Below are 22078 nucleotides of genomic sequence, written 5' to 3'. Positions count from 1 at the left end.
TCCTTAGCAGATCTGTTTTAGAGCCACTAACAGAGCTGTTTAGTACCATGATTTATTATACGAGCAGTTCACTGGTGAGGGTAACTGAGAGTGTAGGAGATTTTTCTGGTGTCAGTGGACAGACAGGGTGAGTCAGGCTGCGAACTCCATGATTGGTTAAGTGGCAGCCTGCAGACCTGGGTGTGACCGAATAACTGCTCGCTTTGCAGCAGCCCGTTTAATCTCCACAATGGAATCGTGCGGATGGACATCATCCTGCGTCCCAGCTGTGTGCAGACTAGGCATGAAGGGGACTCACTCGCCATTGAGAGCCTTGGGGATTTTCCCCTTGTGCGTTCTGTCACAGATATCCCCCAGACACACATGTACAGTGTTTCACCTGAGGGATGTGGGTAGAGGGTGTCTCCTTGGGTAGAGGGTGTTCACTATGATTACTGAGACATACCTTGACATCCTTGAAAGTGCCTAATGGCATGAGCCCTGGTGCTCAGCACCAGGAGGACTCCGCCTGTCCTTGTGTCAGGTGCTGCTTATCACTGCCCTCTTGCTAGTTCCTTGGTTTATACTAGAGGAATCCATGTTCCTTGGAGAACTCTGAACTTCCCATAAAGATACTCTTATAGATTATGGAGTGGATTTTTTTTTTAAAGTTGGTATTTATTTGGTCATTTGTGTATCCTCTAGCACTGCAGTTGAAAACATGGTCACTGAATCACGTGGACCTGGGTTCAAATGCCCCCTGAGCCACTCACTGGTTGGTGGCTCTGGGCACATTTGTTTCCTGCAAAACAGGTGTGACACCTGCCTTGGAGGGCATGGTGGTGCCCTCAGCTCAGCTTGGTAGTCACTCTAGAAATGTGCTCACCATGTGCCATGCACTGGGCAGCCGCTGTTATTAACCGTGTAACATCCAAGAGTAGCTGTCAGCTTTGGCTCGTGCATCCTGGAAAGCCAGGGGTGCTTTTCCAAGTATCCATCTTTGCCCTGCACTTTCTCCATCGGTGAGTCTCCAGGAAGTCACTGCAGTTCAGAGTCTAGGCTCACAAGCAGGGACACAGTCTTGGCAAAGCAACACGATTCTTTCGGGTTGTTTTTCGTTACACAGGTAAAGTTGAGTGGGAAAACGGGTCACCGGGCAGACATCGCTTTGATTGAAGACAGCCTTCTGGTGACCGCGATCGGAGAAGCAGCCCTCAGGTGAGACTTGACACTCCAGTGAATGCTCGATGAAAAGTCAGTCTCAAATTATGATGAATGGTCACAAGTTGGATACATCCATGTAACAGCTCCGAGATCAAAGAACAACACATTAGATACCCCAGGCATCCCCTCTCCCCATGCCAGGGTGGAACTATTCTGATGACTGCCTACGGAGTCCCTCTGCCTGGTATTTGTGAGCACGGTATAGACAGAATCACATGTTATGTTCCCTTGCTTCTCGCTGCTGTAGCTCCATGTGATACTAGGGGTTCTCCTGGGTGCACCTGGGTGCAGTTCCTTTGTTCTCATTGTGACCTGGTGTCACACATGGACCCTCTTTTATTAGCAGCTGCTCCCTTTGATTATGAACAGGACACAGAACAGATCTAAATGTAATGACGGCCTGCTTTTCATATCAGAGTCCAAAGGGCCGTAACTTTTTCCTGATTTTTACACTTTGCCCTGCAAGTTGGACAAGCCCCTCAGAGCTGAGGGCAGTGCACTGACAGTCCCCTCAGTGGGCTTTCTTCCTTCTCTTGTAGATTTTGGGATTTAGAACGAGGAGAGAATTACGTACTGAGTCCAGAGGAGAAGTTCGGTTTCCAAAAAGGAGAGAATATAAACTGTGTTTCTTACTGTAAAAGCAAAGGTGAGATTTCTCGGGCTGACCTAAGGGAGAAAGAGAACCAGCCTCCAGCTTTGCTCCGTTGGCTGCAAAATGATGATGGTGCTATTTAAAGAGGGGTAACTCAGTTATAACTATGTCAGTCATTTGAATAAAGTCAGCCAAGAATGAGAAAGTAACAGTAAAGCTTTTTATCCCACATGAAGGTCAAGAGTTTGGTCAAAAGTGTGACCAACCTGGCTGTATGCAATTGATCCCATTCTCTTCCAAAACCCCAAGAGAAGACAGTGTGGGGAACCTTAGAAATACATATACGTGTACGTATATGTATATGTAAATGTATGGATGGATGTATATGTGTGTACACAGACAGAAGACAGGATAGGAGATGAGCCAGAGTGGCATTTATTTTGTTCCTGCTGAGGGCTATGTGCTGTGCTGGCGTTGAAGAAGCAGACTGAACAGGCAATAGGACACTGGTCTCATGCAGAAAGAGAGGAACCAGCACCAACACCCCCACCAACCACACGCATACATGCACGCACTGTATGGCCAGGTAGGCTTCAGTTCTTGCAAAGGAAGACACAGCAGGTGGGAGCTGGAAAGTTCCTGGGCGAAGAGCTGATGGACTGACATTTCAGGGAAGGCAGTAGGAGAAGGGGGCTTGTTGCTGTTCCTATCCCTTTTCATGTTAATGATTGTGAACTCTCTTTTCACTTGTAGCTCTTCTAGCAGCAGGTACTGATAAAGGGCGAGTAGCCATGTGGAAAAAAGTGCCAGGGCCCCATAGCAGCCGAGGAGTGGAGGGCAAAAACAAGTGGACCCTTCAAACCCCTACTGAGCTCGAAGGGAACATCATGCAGATAAAGGTACAACTCTACCAGCGCATCAGAAGCACTCATTTTGTGTCCTGTAAAAGTGGAGGAAGTAATTGACTTTGACTTTGAAAGTAATTGACTTTGTAAGTTACTTAGCTTAAAAGACTATATAAAAATAAAGGCCTTTTAGAGTTCAGAATTGCAGGTAAGGGATTGTGGATCTGTAGTAATCTATATTTACTTTCTCTACCCATCTCTTTGTCTTTCATCTATCTATTTATCTATCATCTATCTATATTTAAAACAGCTTTATTGAGATATATGACATACCAAATGGTTGTTAGTATATTCACAGAATTTTGCAACCATCACAATAAATTTTAAAACAGTTTCACCACCCCAGAAAGAAATCTCAGCCCTGGCCGGTTATGGCTCAGTGGTTAGAGTGTCAGCTCATGCACCAAAGAGTCACGGGTTCGATTCTGGTCAAGGGCACATACCTGAGTTGCATAAGACCCGGCCCGGGTCAGGAGGCAACCAATCAGTGTGTCTCTCTCATATAGATGTTTCTCTCTCTCTTTCTATGTCTCCCCTCTTCCCCCTCCCTTCCATCCCCTCTTGAAAGACACCCTGCTTTATGAGCATGGAGCTAGGCACAGTAGCCTCTGGTCTTCTCAGATTGCCTCCCCCCCCATGGAGCCTTTACCTTGTGAGCAATCTGGGGCAAGGGCATGGGGGCCCAGTCTTTTTAGACTACCACACCTGTGAGCAGGGGCTCGTGGAAGGAGGGAGCCCCTACCTCTGCCCCACTCACCTGAAATTGGCCTCTACAGTACAGAGCCAGGGGGATGAGAAATGCTGGTGGTTAGCCCCTTCCAGGGACATTCTGAGCCTTCAACTGGGAGCTGGAGGAGAGGGAGCCCCGTCTTATCTGCTCAGGTGGAGCTTCAGTCATGCTGAACTGGGGGACAGGAGGAGGGGAGCAGAGTGGCTCAGGTGCCATAGACTCTGCTGTTCTTACCAGAATTAGTAGACTTTCAATGTGCCCTGACTGGGAACCAAACCAGCAACCTTTTGATGCACAGGACCAACAGAGCCACTTTTGCCAGGCTAGACTTTCTTGAATAAATGTTTCTTCATTTGCTCTATGCCCAATTTCCAGAGAATTAGATGGTTGTTTTTTTCATAATTTTTACCATTTATGCCTGTTATGTCCTCGGGGCTCTTCACCTTGCCATCTGGAAGTTGTCTCTAAGACCTGCTCTATGTAAATCTCTTAAATTAAAATTTTCTTAGTCCTATACTAATCTGGAAAGGAAAATTTATGTAGTAAATAGTTTAGGGATACCCTGTAGCAATTTTGGGAATTACTTTCAGGTCCTTCTCTCAGGCCGTATATAAAATGTTTATAGGTTAATTAACAAGTTAAATATTTTATAAACTAGGACAGAATAACTGGCTGAAAATAGCATAGAATATTATCAGATCTGTAGAGAAAATCTAACTTTCTCAAATTTGAAGTAATAAAAGTAGTTGCAAAGCAACAACAAGTTTGAGTACATAAAAACTTATTTCAAACTGGGCAATGAAGAACAAGACTAGAATTGAAGGAAAATCTGAGCTCTAAAGCACTGTATTTCCCAATTCTCAATGCATACTCTTTTCTTTATTTTAATATGAAGTTGCATGCAACTCTTTTGTTGTTTTTGCTTTTCTGGGGGAAGAGGGAATCTTTACACAGCTATTTTTTAAATTTACGGCTTATCTTCAGTGATATCTTAGGATAAAGGACATGAAGAAAACTGAAGGATATTAAGCACATTCTCTCTGGCATGCATATTTACTTTTTTCTCCTAAATGCTAAGGGTTCCCATGAAACTTGCAACTAGGGGAGCAACAAGCATCAGCAGCTCATCCCAGGCAAGTCCACGCAGCCCAGTGTGGCTCACTTCTTTTCTATACTGTATGTAGAGAGCAAAAGCAGAGCACTACCTAGGCTCTCTCCTGTTGCTTTTTCTATCCTGAGCCCTTCCTATGTTTCACTGTCCCCAGCTTTAATAAATGTACTCTGAAGATAAAAAAAAAGAAAAAAAAGAAAAATATTAAGAACTGTAATGGAAAAAATGATGGAGATAATTTACCTAAGAGTAGTTAGTAGAATACATAAAAAACATGTGTAACCTCACTGATAATGAAAGAAATGCCATTTAAAATAATAGAACAAGCCCTGGCCGGGTGGTTCAGTTGGTTGGAGTATAATCCCATACACCAAAAAGGTTGTGGGTTCAATTCCTGTTCAGGGCACATTCCTAGGTTTTGAGTTTGATCCCCAGTCAGAGCACATTTCTCACATTGATGCCCCTCTCCCTGTCTCTCTGTCTCTCTCTCCCTTCCTCTCTCTTGAAAATAAAAAATATATATATCCTCGGGTGAGGATAAAAAATAAATAAGTAAAAATAAAATAATAGAACAAGCCACAGTAACCTTCCCAAAGGACATAAAAGAAAATTGAGTAAACATTAGATATAGCATGTTCCTCAAAGAGAAGCCTCAATCTTGTAAAAGTGTCATTTCTTCCCAAATAAATCTACAAATGACATGCACATGCAGTAAAAATAATGACTTTTTTCCCCCTGGGAGAATTCAACACAGTAATTCTTAACTCATCTGGGAGAGCAGATGGCCAAGAAAATAAATGATAAACAATCAGAACATTTCTGTATCATATACTAGAATATATCTTTAAATTATAGCAATTAAAACAGTGGTTACAGCACTGGCCAGGTGGCTTAGTTTGTTAGAGCATCTTCCTAATACGCCAAGGTGGTGGGTTCGACCCAGGTCAGGGCACATACAAGAAGCAAGCAATGATGCATAAATAAGTGGGGGGAAAAAAATCATTGTTTCTTTTCTCTCTCTCTCTCAAATCAGTAAATAAAAATTAAAAAAAAGAAAAGTGGTTACTCAGGAGTGGATAAATATATCAGTGGAGTGGAGTAGGAAATCCAGAAACGGATTTGTATAGATATGGAAGTTTAAAATGCAATTATGAATGTGTCATTTCATATCAGAGGAAAGCTGGATAATTTAATACATTGTGTTAGGTTTGCTATGAATTTTAAAAAGAAACATCCCTAAATTAACATCAGAAAAATAAATTGTAGAAGATGTTCAACCAGTCAGAACAGACAGAAGCTATGTATCCACTGCATCACAACTCCAAGGGTCAGTATTTTAAAATTTTTCTTCAAAGTACACATTGTACACTTATAACATTTAAAAAATAATTTTTTAACAAGAAATAGTGCTTGGAAATGTTGATGAATCCTCATATGTATGTTTTCCTGACTGTGTCTCTCCTTTGTTCACACTTTTGGTTCTTTCTCTCCAATGTGGAAATGAAGTGGGGCTCCAGGAAGAACCTTCTGGCAGTGAACACCACCAGCTCTGTGGTGATCCTCAGCGAGCAGGCCATGCTGTCACACTTCCACCAGCAGGCGGCTGTGGTGCAGCTTTCCCCAAGCTTACTCAGTGTGTCTTTCCTGTCAACGGGGGTGACGCATAGCCTGCACACAGACATGCACATCAGTGGAGTGTTCATTACCAAGGTATCTGTGAGGGTGACCCATGAGGTCACTTGGGGGTCTTCACTGTAGACAAGAGACATGGTCAGTTGTAGCATTGTTCAGGATGGTAAGGGGCCCAGATGGCAGCTTTTTAATTTCTGTCATTCTTTTTAGGATGCTATCGCTGTCTGGAATGGAAAACAGGTGGTGGTCTTTGAGCCTTCTGGAGCCACATTACGAAATGCAGGTAGGAGTCTCCCTCCACCCCCGCAGAAGGGACTCAGCACCCTGCTTTATTTTCTCACCATCTAATGGGGAGGTGTTGCTGGTACTGTGGTGTGGGCAGAGGGCTGGCACAGGGCCATAGAGAGACTCTCATATCAGTTATCATGCCTCTGCCTGTGTTCCCAGAGTCAGTGCTGCAGCTCTGGCCCTGAGCTGCCAGGGCCTCTCAGGCCTCCTGGGCCTTACCCTATTGAAGCCGTCAAGGTGGTTGAGAAGCACAACTGGATCTGGGGCCAGCAAGCCCTCCCTGGCTCCAGGACAATAAAACAACTCAGATATAAGGCTGCACAAGCACGTAATCACAGCACTGTCCAGGGGAGGGAGTTGCTACACACCCACCTTTTGAACTAGTTCCAGACCACACAGAGCAGTGAGCCCCTGGCATCTTGGTCAAGGCTGGTGTCTGTCTGAAAATTTCAGGTCGGGGCATCAGAGGCCCCATCGCCCTCAAACAGCTCTCTATCTCGCCAGTCTCGCCGTCTCTGTTTCACTGGGCTGCCTTATCCTTCACTCCTCAGCACATGCCTGTACGAGTTTTCTGAGGCTGTACAAACTGACTATTACAGAAATTTATTCCCTCACAGTTGGAGAGGTGAGAAGGCCAAAATCAGTTCCACTAGGCCAACATCAAGGTGACACAGGACCACACGCCCTCCAGAGCTCTGGGGAAGAATCTATTTCTTGCTTCTTCCAGCTTTTGGTGACTGTTGGCAATTCTTGGCTTAGGGTCACATCATTCCAGTCTTAGCCTTCATTGTCACATTGTTCCTGTCTGAAATTTACCTCCCTCTTAATAGTGACACTTGTGGTTGCATTTAGAGCCCACCTGGATAATCCAGGATAATCTCCCCATCTTGAGACCTTAATATCTTTGGCCATATAAGCTAATATTCACAGGTTCCAGGGATTAGGACGTGATATCTTTGGGAGGCAGCTTCCAGCCTACACAGTGACCATCAAGACATGCTTCTCAGCCGGTTCTTACCTTCCCTCGTCCTGACCTCACAGGAAGACTTGCCCTTGTGCTTTCTAGAGATGATCCCTCCATGTGTTCAGCTGAACACCTCACGCCTCTCTGGGATGTTTGGCTGGTTATCACCTCTCTCCCTCAGATCATTCCTTGTTTTTCTTTTCCTGGAGTGCCTTGCTGCCTGAAGTTCTAACACTTTTCTTGCCCTGCCTTGTACTGTGCTGAGAATTCGCATATTTTCCTCTCTTCTAGTGTAGACCCCCTAGGGGCAGGATGAACTTCTTATCTACCCGTGGGACAAACAGCACAGCAGGTGCTGACATATTTCCTGTCTTGTGTGTGTAATCATCTCCCTAACTAGATAAGAACCTGTCTAGAGACAGAGACTAGAGCTTGTGGCCTCCCAAATTCTGCATAAGATAAGCAGGTACTCCTTAAACAGTTGTGCCATCAGAGGTGCTGGCTGCCAGGCGGGAGAAAAGAGACGCCACTTAGAAGTGGTGCAGGACCCACAGCACTGCGTCCCCACAGTAGGCCTGGAGCCTGCACCAGCCATCACTGCCAGCTTGGCTTTGGGCAGTTCCCTGCCCCTCAGAGCCTCGCTTTCCTCATCTGTGACGTGCGAAAAACTCATCCCTCACAGAGCTCTTACGAGATCAGAGGCTAATTAGGGAACGTGTATGAGAATATTTCTTAAACCCTGAGGAAGTATGGCATGTTTAGATGCTGCTGTCATGTTTATCTTTCATTTTAGGTACCTTTCTGTGTGAGTCTCCAGTGTTAGCGATGCATGAAGAAAGCATTTATACGGTGGAGCCAAATCGAGTTCAAGTTCGAACCTGGCAGGTAAATTGCTGCTCTCGAGCGAGTGGGCTCTGACCATAAAGACAATTAGGACAAAGTTTAAAACACTCTATCTAAATCAAGCTGGAGCCTGCACATTGGCTTTACCCAGCCAGATCAGATTCCCCTCACTAGAAGCTGGGTTGTAAAAATGGATTCTGGGATAGCTGCTCCATCTATAACTGTTGCAAATTCAGAATTCAGTAGGCAGGGCAAGGGCCTTTTGCAGTGAAAAGGACTAAGTACTGGACCTTGAGTACTGGAGCTGTGAAATGGGAGGAAATGTTTGCTGTGCATCTTGGCAAAGGAGCCGTTAGTTCAGGACATAATATCTTTGGACAGGCCTTTCCCTGCGTGTGTCTGAGGGGGAGGCCAGGATGAATGATGGCAATGCATGCCTGCAAGATGACGGAACTCTGACACACTATTCTGTTCCCTCTCGGTGGTGTGAAGAAACCCTTACCCATCTGCATCCCACACCCATCTGCATCCCACACACACTTGAAATCTGGCAGCTGAAAGGCTGTATTAGTTTGCTGAGCTTGCCATAAAAAATTACCACAAACTGAGTGGCTTAAAACAATAGAAGTTTATTTTCTCATAGTTCAGGAAGCCAGAAGTCCAAAATCCAGGTGTGGACTAGTTGGCTCCTTCTGAGACTCTGAGAGAATTTTTTCCATGCTTCTCCCAGTTTCTGGTGCTTGCTGGCAGTCCTTGGTGTTCCTTGGCATGTAGACACTTCACTGCAGTCTCTGCCTCTATCTTTTCATGGCCTTTTCCCTGTGCCTGTGTTTCTCCTCTCCTATAAGGATACTTGTCCTTGGATTTAGGGCCCACCCTAATCCAGAATGGTCTCCTCTTGAGATCCTTAACTTACATCTGCAAAGATCCTTTTTCCAAATAAGGTCACATTTAGCCCTAGCCAGTTTTGCTCAGTGGTTATAACAAACGTTGGCCCATAGACTGAACAGTGCTGGGTTTGATTCCAGCCAAGGGCATGTACCTTGGTTGCAGGCTCGATCCCCGGCCCCGGGGTTGGGGCACATGCCAGAGGCAACCACTCACATCGATGTTTCTCTCTCCTCTCTCTCCTACTCTCTCTGAAAAGCAATGAAAAATATATTCTTGGGTGAGGATTTAAAAAAATAATAATAACAAGGTCACATTTGCAGGTTCCAAGTGGACATATCTTTTGGTGGCCACTATTCAACCCAGTAAATGCAGCAGTATTTTGTGTCAAGGTCAATAATATCAAGAATATCTAGTATCAAGAATATCTGGTTTTAGCTCTCAGTATAACTGTTTTGTCCAGCCGAGTTCTGTCCTGGGATCCAGCATTTGGTTTCGGGGCTTCACCTTTCAATGCTGCTCATCCACTCCTTCATTCAGCAGTTCCTAGAGGAGCTTCCATGGACTTCTCCATTCTAGTGGGGAGTCAGACAGTAAAGGAGCACACTTAAAGCAAAAGAGGGATGGGGAATTCCACGGGAGAGTTGTTGGAGTAGAGGCTTGATGATGTGAGGGAAGCAGCCCTTAGCCCCACGTGCCCTCCTAAGGGCGAGTGCAGATTAAGGAAGCTGCCAGTCCCCGTAAGACTGTCTGCCTGTTTAAGGTTGGAGAGGAGGCAGAGGCTGGAAGGCAGGAGGCCAGAGCCCTGCGGGCCATCCATGCAGAAAAAGCTCGCCTTCCTTGCACTGACAGTTGTGTAGAGGGCATCTGCTGTGGACATAAAGCTTAGGCAGGGAGGGACAGCTCTGTCAGCAGAGACATGATCTGTGGAGCACTGGAGGGCTGGAAGGCGGAAAGCATGCTGGGAAGGGTAGAATGGCCTGCTGGGAAAGGGCCAAAAGCATAGTGGGAAAATGCAAGGGTCTGCTGGGAAAGGGCCAAAGGCATAGTGGGAAAAGGCAAGGGTCTGCTGGGAAAGGGCCAAAGGCATAGTGGGAAAAGGCAAGGGTCTGCTGGGAAAGGGCCAAAGGCATAGTGGGAAAAGGCAAGGGTCTGCTGGGAAAGGGCCAAAGGCATAGTGGGAAAAGGCAAGGGTCTGCTGGGAAGGGAGGCTAGCCCACTGGGAAAGGGTGAAAGTCTTACTGAGAGAGTGCCAGTGGCCTGCTGGGAAACATAGAGGCAACTGAGGAGCCTTGCCTACTGCGTGTGGACGGTATCTCATAGCAGATGGCCTGGAGTTGAGTGTTTTTTGTTAATTTTTTAACTAAAAGGAGTATGTGTCCATTGTAACTAATAATATAATGCCAACACGTGTAAAAAAAAGGTTGGTAACTCTCCCCCATTTTGAAAGCCTGGGATGTTTCTCTCCAGACCTTTCTCCCTGCTGGTCAGAGGCAGACGCACAAACTACAGTTGTTGGTGCTCGTTTGTGTCCATGACATGCACCCTCCAGTTTTCCAGCAGGACCTCCTCCTGGGCTGGAACGCAGAGCTCCTCCCACCCCCCAGGGCTTCATACTGTGTTGTGCAGTAAGTGGCCCAGGGTGAAGAGCAGTGACGGGTGCCCTGGGGAGGGCTCCTTCATACAGAGGCTGGAGCTGAGGAAAGGGCTGGTGTCTGACAGACATTGGTGGCGGTGAAGCCGAGGGGACAGCTGAGAAGTGGGGAGTGCGTCAAGAGGGCCCATGGGCCAGTGTAAAGATAGGGGGGATTGTGAAGCCGGAGGGACAGGGTGCGTTTTGACTTGCTCTTTCCTTGTGTTTGTTTTTTCTCCCAGAAGATAACTTTTGAGTCAGTGTAGTGGGAAAGCCTAGGGGAGCTGGCGGGCAGTGAAGTCAGGTAGGGGATGCCGCAGCTGAGAGGTCTAAGGGCCTGGAGCCAGGCAGTGGGTTGGGAGATGAGGCCAGAGCGGAGGGACGGCGAATCAGTTGGTGAGCAGTTGGATGGTGGGTGGCAACAGACAGGGAAGAATTGAGGGCGTTCTGAGTTTTCTAGTTTGGGAGCTCGGGTTAATTGTGATGCCTTAAGATGGAAACTACAGAAGCACTGCAGGTTTGAAGGGACAAGGTGTGAGTTTGAGGCACCTCGGACACCCTTCAGGAAACGTCCAAGAGCTAGTTGGAAATACAGGTTCCGGAGACCGGGGGCTGGGTCAGTGCTCTAAAGCAACACATTTGGAATACGTTGATGAAAAGATGATAGTTGGACCAATGTAGAAGCAAGATGAGTTCAAGTTTGTGCCCTGGCTACAAAGAGTGTCAGGAGCAGCAGAGGAAGAGGCCGAGCCCCACGCTTCATTAATGGGGTCGTCCTTGACCCAATCAGCGGTCGCCTGCAACTCGTCCCTTGATCCTGTATTCAAGCAGCTGTTTTCTTGCTCCACAGCATGCATTAAGCTCTTGCCAGGTGCATCAAAATGAAAGTTCGATTTTTCAGTTTGGAATTCCTCTTTCCCTGCCCCCTCCCAGCCATTCACCCCACAACCCTGAGTTTCCTGGCCAGGTTGCACGAGTTCTTGCCTCCTCGCCTGCTCGCAGAGTCTCTCGCTATTTAGTGTTACGAGCCCACTTAATTCTGCTGGACCCTCCCTGTCATTCAGCTTGCCTCCTCACTGTCCCGGGCATACTGGACTATGCCTCCACTGCCGGCTCAGCTCTGCAGTGCCCTCAGCTAAACACATCTGACTCGCCACCCCTCTGCGAGCTCCCAGGGACATGCCACTCACTGTTGGAGTGCTCTGCTCCCAACCTGGTGCTCTGCAGGGTGCAGGCATCCAGTGGTCATTGGTTGAACTGAGCCAGGAGCCTCTTTAACTCAGAGGAACAGGGTCAGCTGTACACAAGACATGCTGCAAAGCCTAAGCTTGGCCCAGGCCTGACTGTGGTCACTCTTTCAAAGTGCTGTTAAGAGTGACATTTTAAATTAAATGGCATTTAAACACTTTAAAAATATATAATAAATTACGAAATCACTTCATGGCTCAAAACCCTCTAGAGTCTTCCAGTTAACTTTGAACAAAATCTGACTCTTTGTCTCTTTACCTGACTGCCAGTACTAATGCCACCCCGCATGGCATCTGCTTGCTTGCCCACCCTCAGTGCACGCCCCTCTCACCATGGCTTGTTCCTTCCCACTGCAGGGGCCTTGAGGTTCCGAGACCAGCCCCTTCCTGCTCCGGCACGTGCTGTCTCCTGTTCCTGGAATGATGGCCCACAGCCCTCCAGATAGCTGGCTCCGTCTCCCCAGTCTCAGTTTAAATATTGCCCCCAGACAAGCCTTATTTCTCAAACATTTTACTGAAGTATGATATACTTATAGGAAAGTGGACATGTTGTGCATAAGTGTTCATACAGTTCAGTGAGTTTTCACAAATGGAACAAACCCATGGTGTAACTACCATCCCATCAACACACTGACTTCAATCCCCCAAAGGTGACCACTTATGTGATACTAGTAACATAGTAGGTGTTATCAGAGGCTTTCACTTAAGGCCTGCAGACAAGGCCTCCTGGATCAACCCAAAGAAATAGAATTAACCGTCTCACCACCCTTACCATCCTATCTGTTACCTCTCTAGCACTTTCTCAGGTTTAGGTTACAGGTGTATTTGCTTCTTGATCTAGTTGATGTCTGTCCCCACCCTCAGGACAGTAAGCATGAAGGGTTCCCTGAAGGCAGGGCCCTGTCTTCCTGTGTCATGTTAGAACCCAGCAGAGTGCTGGTCACACACTGAGCCAACAGTACACATGGTGTGAGTGCATGAGTGGAGCATACAAGGTTCTTTGTAAATGATGTTTAGTCACAAAAGTGAAATGCTACACAGCTGCTCTTCTGAATTCCTTGTCCTTTCCTTTCCTCAGGGGACTGTGAAACAACTCTTGCTTTTTGCTGAGACGGAAGGGAACCCATGCCTCCTTGACATCTGTGGAAATTACCTGGTTGTAGGGACAGACTTGGCTCACTTTAAAAGCTTTGATCTTTCCCGAAGGTACAGTTTTTATCCAAATGAAAGTATGACATTGTAAAATTAGGAGATAATGTGGTGGGTATAAAATGGATAGGAGCTAGAAAATTTTATGTTCTCATTTCAGCATTAATATGCCACTTAATTTTTTTTTAATATATCTTTATTGATTTCAGAGAGATGAAGGGAGAGGGAGAGAGAGAGATAGAAACATCAGTGATGAGTCATTGATTGGCTGCCTGCTGCATGCCCCCCACTGGGGATCGAACCCGCAACCCAGGCATGTGCCCTGACTAGGACTCAAACTGTGATCTGGATCATAGGTGATGCTCAACCATTGAGCTACACCTGCTGAGCACCACTTAACTTTTTATACACCTATGTCTTGGCTTAAATTCTCAATCTTTGCATGATAGGGAAGGGAGCCGCACAGGGGAGAAAGAGGTTGTTGAACAGGTGATGCACAGGGAATTTCTTGAGGTGATGAAACTTCAGTGTCATAGATAAACAGTACTGTCTGTTTGTCAAAACCCATAGTAATTTACAGCAAAAAATAAGCCTTAGTGTGTACAAATTTTTAAAAAATCTTTTAGGTTGGGGAACCCCAGGATGGAATACAGAAGATGACAAAACAATCTACTTGTGATACAAATGCATGAAACAGGCTCCCTGCTGGGTGTGTCTGACCTAAGCCACTCTGGGAATGAGTGGCGACTGTAAGACTAAAAGCACAGGGACTGCACACAGCACGGCGCTCTGGCTGACAGAGCTAACTGCCACAGGGTACAGGGTGACAGCCGACATGCTACACAGCCTCACTGGAGGTGAACAGTGAAGCGAATGGATGGAGGGTGTTGGAGCAGGGTCCTCCCTACTGGGGTGGGGGGTTGCAGACAGGCATGGGAGGAGGCGAGAGTGATCCCTGCGGTGATGGATTAGAACTGGAGACACAGTTCAGTCTTAACAGCTTAATATAGACAGGTGGATACATATGAAGATATTTATACATATGTGTCTATACACCAGTTAGTGCACACACACTTCCTTGTTTTCTCAGCTGAGGGCCTAGAGGCAAGGACACCCCAAGAGCAACCGGCACACCAGTGCCCAGACTGGGATTTCTAACCAAGGTCCTTGGAAAAATGGCTGATTCTAGGACTGAGGCAGGAAATTTACAAGATGAACCCGGAGTATCTTCAGTGTCAGAAAGTAAGAAAGTGCTAAAAACAAAACCCACCAAAATATAATGATGGGTGTGTCAAGGAACATAGGAGCCAACTAAAAGAGCTCCCAGTGGTCCAGGCTGAAAGCTGGAACAATTTGAGCAACAAAATAAACAAAATGGCATTGTATTAGAACCCAGAGTAGAAAATAAATATGTGTTCATACTAATATGAATAAGTGATCGAATAAATTAATAAATAGAGGATAAGAGACAAATCCCCTCTACAGAAGAATTGCAAATAGTTTATGTAGATTCTCCTCCTTCATGGAGGGGCACATAACTCCCCACTTTGTGAGTGTGGGCTTCACACAGTCAAGTCCTTCCAAAGGGAACGGTACGGGGAGGGGGAATGGAGTAACTTTACACACATGACCCCAGACAGGAGAGACCAGGGATCTTTTTCATGCATTCGTGTTACAAGTAGATTGTTTCGTCACCTTCTGTATTCATCACATCACAGAGGGTCAACATCAGAGAGATTAGTCATGTTGATGGCACAGACCCCTGATGTGATGTGATGACAGCAGCACAGTACCTTTGGGGTCTTCTCCTAAAACCCACACCCGTCTAATCATGAGAAAAACATCAGACCCTTCCCAGTAGGCGGCAGGACACTCTCTAGAACAGCTGACCAGTCCTCTCAGAACTGCACAGGCATCGAAACAGGAGTCTAAGGCACAGTTTCAGCCCAGCAGACTCTTAGGAGGCCTGATGACCAAGTGTCATGTGGGTCCTGATGGGATCCTGGGACAGAAAAGGCATTAGGGAGGAGCTGAGGAGGAGTGAATAAAGTAAAAAAATCATGATGAGCAAACCCAGGGTGGTTTCTACTGGTAACAAACTAGAACCAGCTAAATGGGAGGAGTTAAGTAAATTTGAGTTATTTCCGAAAGGGAAGATCACAAACTTGCTGCAAGGGAAATGCAAGGGGCAGGGTTTTCACAAGCTATGTGTGTAAGAAGAGGAGGGGATGAAATTGCATACTCATATTTGCTGACTAGAGCATGACAACTTTAAAAACTCACCCTGCATTCTGGTCCATATCCGGGGCATATGGAAGCCCGGGGTGAGAGCAGCTGGGCCTTTGGGCGGAACTCAGCTCCGTGAACAAAGGTTTCGGGTCCCTGAGAGAAGCGGGCCCTGCTCTGGCCTGCCGGGCACAGTGATTCTTCCGTTTGCACTGAGACCCCTGTCCTCCGCCCCGCAGAGAGGCGAAGGTGCACTGCAGCTGCAAGAACCTGGCCGAGCTGGTCCCCGGCGTGGGAGGCATTGTGTCGCTCAGGTGTAACGCCAACGGCAGCAAGATCAGCATCCTCCTCAGCAAGGTGGGTGCCCCAGGGGGCTTGCCTCTGTGCCTCCTCCTCCGCTCTCCATTAGCTGCTCTCCCAGGATCCTTTCGGTCTGTGCTTTGTGTCCATTCCTGGCTCTTTGTATCCCAGCTTCCATTTCTTTTCCTCTTTTGTCCCCTCCCCGGGGCATCTTCTCCTCTCTCCTGTGTCCTCTCCCATCTGGTGCTATCCTTACCCTCCCCACCTCCACAGCTTCTGTTTTTTCCTGCCTTTCTTCATTTCATCAGAAACAGTGGCTGCTTCTTTACAGAACCACTCACCTCTCCTCTTTTCTGGGTCTTGTCATTGCCCAACTAAACTCTCCCGGCCCTAGGGCATCACAGAAACTGTTGTAGGCACCCTTGAGCCTCTTTCTTAGAGATGGAGTGACGTCAGGGTGCAGGCAGCGCGGAGGGTCTGAGGCAGGGTGACGGATGGCATGTTCATCCTGTTCAAACCCACTAGTGTCTGTCCATGTTTTCATTCGTTTGTGCTCCTGTTCATTCATTCGAGTTGATTTTGGACTGCTTCCACACACCAGCACTTTGCTGGGCACTGTAGATACAAATTGATCAGCTAAACAAGAGGACGTGGCCCCCCACTATGGTTGAACAGACACTGATCAGAGCATGAGGCAAATAAGTACATCTTTACAACCCTTGTGAGAGCAGGGCTGGGGGGAACAGGGAGGAGCTGCGATCCAGGGAGGTCAGGAGGCTCCCGGACAGGGTGATGGTTGAGCCAGAATGTGAAGTCTAATAGAATAAAGCTTTTAACAGTCTCCCTAAGTTCTTGTCATTTGTTGCCACTAGCAACCAAGCTGGCTCTCTTTTCTCTATTTCTTCTGTGTGCGCACACGTATCTTTCCGTGTGAGAATCAAGAAATCAAGAAGAGGTGATGAGTGAGATGATGGCGGTCAGAGTAGTAGCTGCTACATATTGCACCTAACGCTTCCTGTTTGATGAGTGGAGAGACTGACCAGTTCTTTGTCCAAGGGTACAGCTGGCTATGCTGTGCCTGAGATCCCTGCTCAAGCCCTGACTTCTATGGAGAACGGCCGGGACTCGGGAAGGACAAACGAGAGACACCATGGGGTTGCCCAAATAAAAGAGAATGTCTTCAGGGAGTGGGGGGGGAGTATGAGCACAGGCTGGCGAGCAGGCGGGAGGGGGGGGAATTCAGAGAAGATTCCCAGAGGGAAGCAGCCTCGGTCCTTGAACATGGGTGCAGAACAGTTTCTCAGACGCCCAGATCACCCCCCAGGGAGCTGCAGCAGAGCTGGTTTATCAGAATCCAGATACCGTCTTGTTCCTGTGGTTAATCCACCTCAGCTAAGATGACATCACACTCAAGTCACTATCGAGAACAGCTAGACCACTACAGTCGACCTTCACGATATTTAGGGGTCTGTTTTCAATTCTCTGACAGTATAAGGTAGCAATTCAGCAACATTCAGTGGGACAAAGGTAAATAGATGTTCACATTCTGATGCTGGAACTATGCTGGCCAGAGTGGCCTGTGCGTCATTGGCACCAGGACATGGTTTTCTCACCATGAGCTTCTGGTTTGCTCTTCCCCTAGGCTGACAACAGCCCTGATTCAAAAATCTGTTTCTATGATGTGGAAATGGACACGGTGACCATCTTCGACTTCAAGATGGGACAGATTGATCAGAGAGAGACACGGTCCTTTAATGGGCAGGAGACTAAGAAGTAAGATTGTGGTTTGGGAGGACTGGGTTGAAAATGATACTCAGCACCAACTTCTAGGCATGTTTTGCTTACTTATATTTCAAACTTCGAAAGACTCCATCAATTATTTGTAATGAAGACAAAAATTGAAGTAGAAACACACTTGGGCATTTGGGGAAGATCTGGATCTTTAATCTCTGTTTTCTAGGTTCTGAGGTTCTGGAATTAGCTTCTGAAAGGTATATGACTGAGGTATCTACAAAAATGGCCCAAACCGCAGGAGAGAGAAATGCAGTGAACCTTAGACCCATTAGCATCTCTGATGGTAGGGATAGCATGTATCTTGTAGAGAATATGTTTCTAGAAAAAATAATTGTCTTTCTCCAGGGAGTTTATGTAACGTATATTTGTAGTTCCTTCTACTACTAAGAAAATACTCACAGAATTTAAGTGCTTATATTGTTCCACCTACAGTTCACATTAGATTCTGCATAAAGTACCTCATGAGAGCAAAGTGAACTGTTCATGGGCCGCGGAAGCTGACTCTGGCCCGTGTTGGAACAGCAGTGAGGCCTATGCTCAGATCAGTGTGTAAACAGCAAAAGTGAGTGCAGAGGCAGGAAGCCTGCAGGCTGATGGTGCAGGGGAGAGTTGCTGTCAGGAATGGCTGCGCCAGTGCTTTTCTCTGGCTGCCCTGTTCCTTTTGCTCCTATCACAGCCCCCTCCTGTCCCTGTCCTGCCTGCCCCAGACATGCCCACCTCTCCTCCTCAGAGTCCCTTTCTGGAATCTTCTTTCACCTGGTAGCTTAAATTTGCATCTGCTGGTAGCCTCATCTGAACCTGCTTATCTTTACTTCTCACCAAATTTGGTTCCACTTCTCCATCTCCACATGTCCCTGGAGTTTCTTGCCATGACCTCAAAAATAGACCCCCAACTCAGCCTCACTCTGCAGGGGCCCCATTCTTGCCCGCAGCACCATTTTCTGGGTCACCTGGTCTAAAACCTCAGAACTAACCTTTCCTTTGACCCCCGCTCTCTGTGACTCTAGTCCCCAGTGTTCTTGTTTTGAAATGTCTCTGAGTCACATGCTTTCCCCTCCACACTCTGCCTGCTGTTCGTGCTTCCCTCCTAGTTGCTGCGGGAGCTTCTGAGCCACATCCTCGTGTCCACCCACACCCCTTGCCAGGCCAGTCCCAAGGTGCCCCTGGCACTCTCTAGGTCCCATAAATGCTTTCATCTACACCATCATGCTTTCTGCTCCGTCCTGGAACAGTGACATCTATGAGGGCTGCTCGTTTCCTATAGGGTCAGATCCCCGAGCTCTTGCATGGTCACATAGGTATGTGGAGCCTGACCCTGGCTTGTCACGCTCCTCTGGGTGGCAGTTAGAAGAGGCTCACTGTCTTCTGTCAGTTGTCTGCTTTCTTTTGAGATCTGATCCGTTCTTTGCCACCCAACCCATTTTTCCTCCCTACAGTTCTTCATTGCAATCTGGGCTCGTAAAGCAGGGAGATTTAAAGGTGAGAGGCACCAGGGGTAAATGCACCACATCACACAGGTCACTGCTGGAACTGGAACCCAGGCCCCAGAACTGCCCAGCAGGGGGTGCTGTCCCACATTGAGGTCTACCCCCTGGTCCTGGACTTTGGGACCAGCATAAAGGACCTTCCGTGAGACCTCTAGAGCCCAAGCCTCTCTATCTGTCTCTACAACTAGACTCCACTGGGACTCTTTGAAGCAGTTTTTTCAGATGTGAAAGAATATAATCAGACAGGCTGCATCACAACACGGTGTGCAAAGGTGCTCCCAACCTGGGCAGGCTGGAACTCAGATGAGGACTGCTGGCACTCATTGGAGACTGGCCTGAAGGTGTTTCCAGAGCCTGAGAACAGGAACCCTCTCTCAGTGTTCCAGATGGGTCTCTTTCAGGAACCACGCCCTTGCAGATGAGAGGCTGGCCCATCTTATTCCCGTGAGCCACTTCTGGGATCAGACTGAGCCCAAGTTGTTCGTGTGCGAAGCCCTGCAAGAGACAATGGGAGCCCAGCTGCAGCCCACGGACGGGAAGGCCCACGCCGAGGACAGCGCTGGCCCCACGGTACTGTAGTCCGTGTGTGTGTTTAGAAGCATGGGGACTTTGGTCTTGTAGCTTCACAATCTTGGTCACAAGGTTTATGGGAAAGTTACAGGGAAATTCAGTCATGTGAAGCAGTGTCCCCCTCTGGTATACCTATGTAGTTCTCCCTCTGGGTGTACGCCTGGAGGCTGGCCCACCCTCTGTCTTGTCTGATTCAGTGTAATACTGTGTTCTCCTGTTAACTTGATGTCAGCATGTCCTGTGACTGAGTGGTGAGACCATGCTGACTCCTCATTCCTTCCACAATCTGCCGTGACAGCCAAACAAGAATGTTTCCCACCGAAGCAGTCCCCTCCCCTCGGTCAATGCTCTCTGCTCTCACCACCCACTCCTCAAGCTCTGCAGGGTCTCCCTCTCCCACGACAATGACTTTCAGGGCCCCATCCCAGGGGCCTGGACCCTGACACTTTCCAAGCCTTGTGTATGGTGGGATGGGATGCCTAGCATTCCCTGGGAAAGCCCAGTGGTTTGCTGTGTTTCTTTCTAACCCACATCTTTCCAAGAGAATTTATACACAGGGCCCTTAGTAAGTCAGCAAAGGACAGCAGCCCTCTAACTTTAGGGAGCTTATCTCCCTGCCAAAGGAATTTCCTTACCAGGATGGTAAGAGTTTGGATCCCCTGAGATTATCAGAAATCAGAGTCCATAGTGTGAGATTTTCAGAAGCAAATCCAGTCATTGCTTCTGAAACATTGAGTGGTAAAATGTATTGAGATGGCATCTCTGTCATTGGACTGAGAGAAGCGAAGACATTGCCAGAGGAATTTTCCTCGGGATAGAGTGGCTAGTGACAAGTCTAAACAAGTGCTAAGAACGTGCAGATTGATCATGAGTGAAGATGAGGGCATGTGAAGGTCACTTCCCAGCAGTTTGAACAGAGAGCTCTTTTGGTCTTTTATGAAGACAGTGAGAAACTAAGAATTCACACAGCAAGGAAGGCTCTGGCACCCCTCAGCCACCTGCTGCCTTCCTGTTCAGAAGGGGCTGCAGCCTGGTGTTGCTGTCCTGAGTCCCATAGGACAGGACCTTAGAGTCCCTCACCTCTTCCCTGTGTATTCCCTATTCCTTGAAAGCAGTGGCAAGAATCTTTTTTGTCGTTGTTGCTCTGGATGGTTTTTTAAAAATCAGTAAAAAACTGGTGGGATATCTTTTGAAACATGAGAACTCTTCCGAGTTTTGTTTGCCAGCTCGGTGGGAATGATTAGTCTTTGCTACAAGGAAATCAGTCAGTGAGGACACAGTGGCCTCAAACCAGATGAGGAGCATCCTTCCAGAAGAAGGGCCAGTCTCCCGAAGTCCGGGAGAAGGCGGAGGCGGCGGTGCCCGCCCAGGAGGAGAGCGGGCTCTCTGTGTCAGTGTGCTCATCCTCTGTCTTACCCACTTCATGTAAATACCTAGGCGATGAAGATGGGAATTAGATGCAAAACAGTGAAGTATGTTAGCCAACCGCAAACCGAACAATGCCTGTCCCCCCTCCCTCCCTCCCAGACGGACGTGTTGATTCTCTCCTTCTTCGTTTCCGAAGAGCACGGCTTCTTGCTTCAGGACAGCTTCCCGAGGCCTCCCGCCTACCAGTCTCTCCTGGGAATGGAAGTGCCCCATTACTACTTCACAAGGAAGGTGTGAGTCCCCTGAGCACCGCATGGTGGGCTGGGCCCCTCTCCTGGGTGGGGCTTGGGTCTCCCTGGCGCTGGAGTCAAGTGCCTGTGCTCACCACTCATTAAGCAAGGCAAACCGTCTGCTCTCATTTGTCCCCTGAAATTCCATCAAGTGTCAGGAGACTCATGAGATGTGGCTTTCCTCTCAAGGCAGACCTGTGCTAAGGAGGAGGGTCGTGGGGTCACTCGGGTATCCTCTCAGTGTTTCCCCTGAGGGCACCACACCCTGCAGCTCTCCTGCCTTTTTTTATTCTAGCTGCGTTTTTAAGATTGTGCATCCCTATATCCACTGTAGAAGATTTAGAAGCTGCAAATAAAGAAATGACCAAAGATGATGCAGATCTCCATAGACCCAGCCCCCAGAGATGGTCACTGAGCAGGCTGGCATGTGGCCTTTCAAGAGGTTTCTGTACTTACCTATATTTGTGCATGTATGGATTTTCAGTTTGTGAGAGAGCAGGGTTGTTTTCAGCACGCACATGCTCATGACCCAATGTGGTAACTTTGGACTAGTTACTTGCCTTTCCTGGGACTTGGTCTCTTCAACTCCATTGCCCCGTGACCTCTGAACAGCCCATGATGAGCTGTGTGTGGGTCTGTGGTATCATTGCTTGAGTGATCAAAACAACAAATCTGGGCATAGTTGGTTCACACGTTCCTAAAAATACCACATAAAACGACATGGCATGGCCATTGGCATGATAGATAGTGTTTGGGTTGACATTTACTGTGTTAAATGGAAGGATCTTTGTTAAGATTGGGAATGGGCTCACATGATTCCCAAATTCTAGAATCCCTGTGCTATGTCAATGCAGGTTT

General features: G+C 47.5%; 1 protein-coding gene across 4 annotated transcripts in view; it reads left to right on the top strand.

The window, feature by feature from the left end:
- Positions 1-22078, top strand: part of IFT140 (intraflagellar transport 140) — an 88333-nt gene that overhangs the window by 17026 nt on the left and 49229 nt on the right. For all 4 annotated transcript variants that reach the window (XM_081133515.1, XM_081133512.1, XM_081133513.1 and 1 more), the window contains exons 7-17: positions 1106-1197; positions 1743-1849; positions 2549-2694; positions 6048-6251; positions 6384-6456; positions 8219-8310; positions 13115-13242; positions 15651-15768; positions 17354-17484; positions 19394-19562; positions 21090-21221. In XM_081133515.1, the coding sequence (XP_080989641.1) occupies positions 1106-1197; positions 1743-1849; positions 2549-2694; positions 6048-6251; positions 6384-6456; positions 8219-8310; positions 13115-13242; positions 15651-15768; positions 17354-17484; positions 19394-19562; positions 21090-21221 (1392 nt within the window). The remainder of the gene's footprint in view (positions 1-1105; positions 1198-1742; positions 1850-2548; positions 2695-6047; positions 6252-6383; positions 6457-8218; positions 8311-13114; positions 13243-15650; positions 15769-17353; positions 17485-19393; positions 19563-21089; positions 21222-22078) is intronic.

Source organism: Miniopterus schreibersii (genome assembly GCF_964146895.1).
Source record: "Miniopterus schreibersii genome assembly, chromosome: 3".
Classification (NCBI taxonomy): domain Eukaryota; kingdom Metazoa; phylum Chordata; class Mammalia; order Chiroptera; family Miniopteridae; genus Miniopterus; species Miniopterus schreibersii.
The sequence above is the reverse complement of the archived record's forward strand: the minus strand, read 5'-3'. Positions and strand labels throughout refer to the sequence as shown.